The 7,811-nt window shown below is 32.1% G+C and overlaps 1 protein-coding gene across 1 annotated transcript; it reads left to right on the top strand.

Moving 5' to 3' along the window:
• Window positions 1–2,844: 2,844 nt before the first annotated feature.
• LOC130806263 (uncharacterized) lies at window positions 2,845–7,336 on the top strand. Its single transcript, XM_057671275.1, has 2 exons — window positions 2,845–3,364; window positions 5,053–7,336. Exons 1-2 carry the CDS (start codon window positions 3,269–3,271, stop codon window positions 6,247–6,249), a joined length of 1,293 nt encoding a protein of 430 aa, XP_057527258.1. The 5' UTR covers window positions 2,845–3,268; the 3' UTR covers window positions 6,250–7,336.
• Window positions 7,337–7,811: the final 475 nt, after the last annotated feature.

The raw sequence follows: 7,811 nt of genomic DNA, 5'->3' as shown, positions 1-7,811 counted from the left end.
TATGAATTATACTATAAATATAACATATTTGTATTGTTATTCAGTACCAAAAATGCCCAATATAGCAAGTTTAGATTAAATTATTTATTATTTTTCTTCTTATATTCTCCTAATCTTTAACATTAATAAAATTTTCATATAAAAAATAGAAATATAAGTATGAAAATAGGTATAAATAAAAAATTTAAAAAAAATGTACGATGAACAATGATAAAAAGGTGGGCAGTAGCCAGTAGGTAAGTAGTGAAAGTAATGAATAAGGGTCACGAAAGTCACGTGCCTACCCCGCCGTAATAAAATCACGAGTACCTTGTATTCGCATTTGCATTTCTCTGACCATTCCGTTCATTAATTTAAGGTTCCTTTTTTGCAGTTAAATCTTTACAATTATGTTCTTTCTTTTTTTCCTTCTTTTTGCCACAATAACTACACTAGACATACATATCTATGTTTCATGTTGTCCTAGTTAAATAGACTTGTACAATTGTCAAATAGAAGAATAATCTTGTTTTAAATAGTAAATTTAGTATTTTTGTTCGAGCGAAATTAAGATTTTGAATCAGGGGCCAAATAGTCGATATACATATACTCGTAAATAATTTACTATATAAAGGCTGGTTAAACTATGAAAATTTTAAAATCATGTAAGTAAAAATTTTCAAATGGAATTGAAAATTCCCTATAATTATCCCCGTTGGAAAAAAAAAAGTATTTTTGACTCCATATATTCGCCTAGTAAGTCTAAAAGAATATCATTAAAATTAAGATAGCAAAAATATAAACACATACAGTAAAAAAAATGACATAGATCCTATGATGTCCTTTGAAATCTCAAATAATATATAAGAACTTTTTAGATCCTATGGTGCAAGTCCAAAAGGATGACATAGAGAGTGTGACAAAAAAAAAAGCTTTATTCCTTCTATACTAAATTACTAAATATTTAAGATCATTTGATATTTTGGTCTATTTCACTTATTTTATGGTTATTTTGTTTTTTTTGGGCTTAAAGCGAAAGGTGAAAAGACTTTTAACAACTTAAAGCGTAATGAATAATACAATACTTCCTCATATTTTTTTCCTTTTCTTTTCTCTCTCCTCTCTCTAAAAAAAACCCTAATCTCCATAGTTGGTTTGGGGCTATTATCAACCTTCTGGTTAATGATAAGCCCCTAAATTTATCCATTTTAAGCTTTTTAAATATAATTAGAATAAATATTTGTCCTCTCCCAACTGAAAAGTTGTTCTACCCATTCATAGGGTTGATTCTATCCATATATTGTGTTTTGATCTCTCTCTCCGTGAGAGTTTGGAGTTATGAAGTTTGGTTTGTAATTGATTTTTTCGTAGAGATTAATGCGATAATGCAGCAGACACCAAAATTGCAATTACCATCAACTACATCAAATTCAATTTTATCTCAAGACTACAACAGATCGAAAGACCCCCTTGTAGAAGGCTGTGTCAAACAACGATGTGAAAGAGGATATTGAGAATCGTCAGATCTCATATACAACGATCGTAGTTTTGTTAATTTTGAATTATCTTTGGTTAAATTTATTATGTACTTGTTAATTTTATCTCTGATGTAGATGTCGTATGACTCTTTATGAATGAATCAGGTATTATTCAAAAAAAATATATACTCCCTCATATTCTTCCTACTTGTCTCATTTATTTTTTCCGCCAATATTCTCTAATCACTCTTAATTTATATTTTATTCTTAATCTCTAATTTAAAATATAGTCAAGTGAGATTTTATTTTAGTCGTCTCAATGCAAGGATTCTCAAGATTAATTTTTCATAATTTACAATTATGCACAATTAGAGATATTAATGGCTAGAATGTTATCTCGGCAAATGTGAACATTCAATTGAGACAAGTAGGTTGAATAGGAGGGAGTACTTTTAACTATATTATGAATAGCACTTGATCTTATATTATGAATAGCAATAATAAGTAATAACTCATATTACTTGGCAAAAATGCAAATTGTATCTAAATTTAATTCATATTAATATCAACCATGTGAACATGAAAACTACATTTTTGGACCTTAAAAATTTTGGGCCCTGAGTGATAGCCCGCTTTGACATAGTTAATCGATGCATATACTTATTTTGCATCATTTTTGACTTTTAGATAATAATCCGTCACTTTCTTTTTATTTATACATTTTAACTATCTTTTAATTTCATTAGTATAATTTACTCTCTATTTATTTATTACTAAAATATTCATCTTTTTCTTAATAAAAAACACTTTATTTCTCTTTGGTATTAATTTAAGAAAAACAAATAGTATCTAATTATTAGTGTCACGTAGTAATAAGTAATATTCTTAAAGTGATATTAATTATTAATCTCTTGTATATAGAATTATTAGGTTGTTTTGGGTTCATTAATGTGATTATTTTTGAAAGACATTTGGAAATAAAAAAGATAAGTCAATCAAGAAAAGGTAATAATATGTATTTATACTAATTTTCTGTTCTTTTGTATGTAATTATATACCTATGAAAAATTAATATTGTGTTTTGATGTATATAAGAATACTGGTTGATTTAGTAAAAATCAATTGAAATTAGTAAAAGTTAATAATTGTAAAAATCAATTCAATAAAAATAAGTTACTATTAGTAAAAATTTGTAGTAAAATTAAATTTTAATCAATAAAAATTAATTTTTATTTTCGCTTAATATATAAAAAATTCATTTTTTGTTCTGAAATAAAAATAATATTATCTCACATGGCGTCAAGTTTCCAACAATGAAAGGGCATAATAGTAATTCAAAGACATCCTCCGTGTAATCCGTTATACGCACAAGCGGCACAAACAACGCACAACAGAATAACAGCAAGTATCTCAAATAAATTATATCATTTTATTCTCTCTCCATTAAAATTAAAATACATAATTCACGAATCATTTTGTTTTACTCTCCATTTCTTTTCTTTACACATCAAGAGAGAGAAACAACATTTACGTGAATTCAATCCGTTTTCAGTTTTCATCTTATTTTTTCCATTGATCTCCTTCTTCACTGATTAAATTCTACTCAACTGGATTTGTTCGACGAAAATCGGTGCCTTTCATGATCTCTAGTGGTTAAATTCGTTGTGTGTATTAGATCTTGTTTTCCTGGACTCTTTTGGCGGTTGTAAATTTTTTGAAGGTTTTCCGGTGGACTAGAACAGAATAGTTGAGAAATTGCGGTTTTTCGGTGGAAACAGCAGTATATTGAGAAATTGCGATTTTTCGATGCAATGATGGCGAGAGTGAATAATAGCGTCGAAACTGTTAACGCTGCTGCTGCGGCGATCGTCACCGCTGAAAGCCGTGTTCAACCTGTCTGTGTTCAGGTAAATTTGATTTTCGTTAATTTTATCGATTAATCTCCTTTTTTGTTGATTATCTTTTTTAGTATATGTATTGATTCTTTAAATATTTTTTGAGTTATGATGTAGTGAAGAACACATAATTGAATATCAAAACGCGTGAACAGTAAACTAAGAGAGTGTTGATATATCTCGATATTGATAATTGATGTTTAAATCAAGAATTATTTGTTCCATAGAAAAAAAAAATTGAATCATGTATTTTTAGAGATTCATGCTTTAACTGAAAAAGAAAAGTGAATTATTCATTAAATGAGGCGGTAAAGAATTTAGGAGCTGTTGTAAGAGAAGATAATTTGGTCACTTTTTGCAATTGTAGTGATTGATTTAATCTCTTGAATCTTGAGACTTCTCCTTTAATTTTGAGTGATGGTTGAAATAAGTATGATTATCAACTTTATGGAAGTAAACTTACTTTATACCTACTTAGAAGTAGCCTTTTTCATAGTTAAAAAGGTAATAACTTTGCTTTTGATTGCGAAATTATGGTTTTTTTTAAACTTGTGTAATTCTGTGAAAAAGCTATTAAGGTAACTATTATTAGTTAGTTGCCTCGGGAGAAGGAGAAGATGCGGCCGATGTTTTAAGATATTGTGATTAGTTGAGTTGAGTTGTTAGGTTGGTAGATGTCAAATGTGATACTATTGATAAGAACTGTGGACTTGTTTAAGGTTTTATTAGTTTTTTATGCGAAAGCTAGCTTGTTTTGGAATTTGATGAGTTTTGCTTAGTGTGAGATGGGTTGTGCAAGCTGGAAGTCCAGCTACTATGAGGTACTAACATGAATTCATGATTAAATATGAAGCGACTTGAAATATTTTCGGAAAACGTTTTATCTTTCCACTTGCCTTTGACTGCGAGTTGACCTTATTATACTTCACTAGAATTGATTTGTCCGTGATGAAGTGTGTTTGGCATGCTGGAGATTTTGGATGGGCAATCTGAAAGCTTTGTTGGAATATGCAACTTACTGTGGAAATCAAGTAGGATTGTTATATGCGGACTGAGATTTCAAGTTGAAATGATTTTTTTCTGAATTTGGAGATGAAGCCACTGTTTATTGATGTCACTTTTCCTAGAGAAAAGTTTGAAATTTTATTGTGTAGGTTGATCATGGACGTGTAGTAAATTGTTCTAGATAAGTCTATTATGCTTGTTCTCAGCATTCTATTCTCAGAATAAGAATGTTACGGTATTTTGACCACCCAAAGTAGATTTTTGACCACCTAAGGTAGATACAAAGTTAGAAGGAACTTGACTTAATCCTAAATCTGAATTTCTGAGTCTAGGTCTCTGTGTTACCAGATCAGAAACAGGGAATGCTTCGTTGATCTTTGACCCTCTTTTATCTGACAGTTGAAGAACATCTTGAAAGTTGAATACTTAGTAGCTAATGGGACGATTATCAAAATTTACAAATGTGATGAAGCTAGAATAGTTTGATTGCCCTTGAAGAACTTTATGATTGAAGAAAAAATATTGTGCTTTCTTTCGATCACCAGTTGCTATGTGTTACTCAGAGCCTGGGTTTATCTGATTGTTTCCAATATTGTGCCCTGCATTATTTTAACCTAGTTGTTAGTCAAATATTTTTTACAAGCATCTTTTTTTGTGAGTATAATTCTAAATAAAGTATTGGATGATGATTACAGAAAAGAAGATGGGGAAGCTGTTGGAATCTCTATTGGTGCTTCGGTTCTCTCAAAACCAGCAAGAGGATAAGCCATGCTACCCTTGTACCCGAGCCTACTGTTACTGAGACTGCAGTGACTGTTTCTGACAACCCAAACCCTTCAACATCTATAATATTACCATTTATTGCACCTCCATCGTCTCCTACATTTTTGCAATCAGATCCACCAACAGCTACTCACTCTCCAGGTGGATTGCTGACGATAACTCCTCTTTCTGTAAATGCTCTTCAGTCTCCTGGACAAGCACATATTTTCACCATTGGCCCATATGCCCATGAGACTCAGCTAGTCTCACCCCCTGTACTTTCTGCCTTCACCACGGAGCCATCTACTGCTGCTGTTACTCCCCCTCCTGAACCTATGCAATTCACCACTCCATCATCTCCTGAAGTTCCATTTGCTCAATTGCTCACCTCTTCACTCAACCGTGCAAGGAGGAACAGTGGAACCAATCACAAACTTGCACTATCCTGCTACGAAGTCCACCATCTCATATCCCCTGGCTCAGTAAATTCTACGTCTGGCACGTCATCACCTTACCTTGATAGACGTCCAATCCTTGAGTTCCGCATGGTAGATGCTTCCAAGTTGTTTGACTCAAAGAAATTTTCTACGCACAAATGGGGTTCAAGACTAGGATCTGGATCAGTTACACCAGATGGTACAGGATTTGCCCCTTATGACCCTCTACCAGTGGAGAACCAAATTTCAGAAGTGGCATCACTTGCTAACTCGGAAAATGGTTTGCTGGCTGCGGAGGCTCTAGTCGATCACAGGGTCTCATTTGAGCTTTGTCGGGAAGATATTCCAATAGTTCTTGAGAAGGCAGTGGAAGGTGAGCAGGAAACTAGGGATCAATACGCAAGAAGCAATGATGTTGTTCCACACAAAGCCGAGAACTGCTTCCTGTGTTCTCAAGAGGGCTTAACCGAAAGCCATGAGACAACTTCAGGTGTAACAGAGGATTGTCTACACAAGAAGTCCTCTATCTCTCTCGGATCAGTCAAAGAATTCAATTTCGATAGTAGCAACAGAGAATCTATTGCGCAATCAAACCTTACCTCAGAGTGGTGGGCTGATGAGAAAGTCGGGAAAGATATTAGTGGTCAAAACAACTGGAGTTTCTTTCCAATGCTTCAGCCGGGAGTCAGCTGACTATCCCTTTTCGTAATGGCTAAACCTTAGCCATTTAGCACTCCATACTCGCAGTAAGTCAATCAACAGACGGACTTAATTTTGTTCATACAAAGATACAATCTTCAACCGTTTTACAAACTCCGACAATGGATGATGAACAAGCACAAACTATCCTGGATTGAGAAATAGGTTTGCGCACTCTTGGTATGACAATCACTTGACCTTATTTTTTCTCATTATGTTATACATAAATTAGGATTTTGTTATTAGCATCCCTTCTTGAATGTATGTATAATTATTATTCAACAAAAATGATGATAACTCTATCCTATCCAATATGAAAAGCATAGCTTTATTTGTATCAATTTCGGCTACTATTTGGTCTATGACTTGTTTGTGGCTTTGTGTCCTAGGGCAGCACACTGAAACACATACATTATACGCACTTATTTTAGTAACATAAAATTTTGGTAATGGCTTAGTGACCAACTTATTACTTTAGTTGACTTATAGCATATTAAATTGGGAAAATTGTAAAAATATGATTCATAAATAGCTTTTACAAAAAGTTAACTTTTGACCCTTGGCAATATATAAACCACATTTGGTCACTCTGTTTCTTTATGTAGTATTTGCTACAAGAAGTACATAGAACTCTCATTTTGATTTTTGAGCTGCAGCAAACTCTAGGGAGGAAGCATCCACTTAAACAAACATGAATTAAAACCATTTGCTACTCACCTAAGTTGAAATAGCCATGGCTATAAGACTAGGGGTGGATCTTTTAAGCAACCTAAAGGGGCCTGCCTCTATTCCATGCCAATAATTTTTTTGGGTTAATATTTAAAAGTAAAATATTATCTACTAATAGGAAAATGTATATTTAGTATTCACAAGTAGAGTTTTTGAATTATAGGTTTGAGTGTATGTGAATGTTTTAACTCTTTCAAACGTGAGATCCCTAAGTGATGTAAGACTCTTTTTCATCATACTTGTTATACTTTTTTTATTTAGCTGTTTTAAATTACTTGCTTGATTATTATTTATGGCAAAATTTAACTATATAAATGTTTATTTTGTCCTATTTTTTCTTTACACCTCTTTTTACATCTTTCTATTTAGAAATTATAGTATTTTTAATGTAAAAATACTAATTTTTTAATTCTTGTGTAAAATGCTTATGAAGCATGGAAAACAGAACGAAAAAATATTTTGTAAGAAAAAAATATTAATAATTATAGCAATTTCAAAAACATGGTTTACTAGAGTATTAGTTAGAATGAAAGTGCAGTTTGAGTTAGCACAGAAATGAAAGTAAGAGTAGATTTGGATGGAGAATTTAGTGGGATAATATATGAGCTTTATAAGAAGTTGCATGAACCATTCATTATTGATTAGTTCCCCTGTTTGTTCCTCGTTACAGGCTGTACCCATAAAGCTGATAGAGAATAGGTGTAGGAGTATAAAGTTATTCTGGTCCTACCTTTTTCTCTTTAAATTACTGTACAAGTGACTGCGGACGTCTTTCACCAATTCTCCTGCCCATATCTTTTAGATAGATTTAAGTATTTAACGCTTTT

This window comes from Amaranthus tricolor, chromosome 2 (assembly GCF_026212465.1).
Source record: "Amaranthus tricolor cultivar Red isolate AtriRed21 chromosome 2, ASM2621246v1, whole genome shotgun sequence".
Classification (NCBI taxonomy): Eukaryota; Viridiplantae; Streptophyta; class Magnoliopsida; order Caryophyllales; family Amaranthaceae; genus Amaranthus; species Amaranthus tricolor.
The sequence above is the reverse complement of the archived record's forward strand: the minus strand, read 5'-3'. Positions and strand labels throughout refer to the sequence as shown.

What these genes read in the sequence shown, in the direction of transcription:
- LOC130806263 (XM_057671275.1), top strand. Translation starts at nt 3,269, where the DNA reads ATGATGGCGAGAGTGAATAATAGCGTCGAAACTGTTAACGCTGCTGCT. An exon ending in TTCAACCTGTCTGTGTTCAG is followed by an intron (nt 3,365 to 5,052) that starts GTAAATTTGATT and finishes TGATGATTACAG; the next exon opens with AAAAGAAGATGGGGAAGCTG.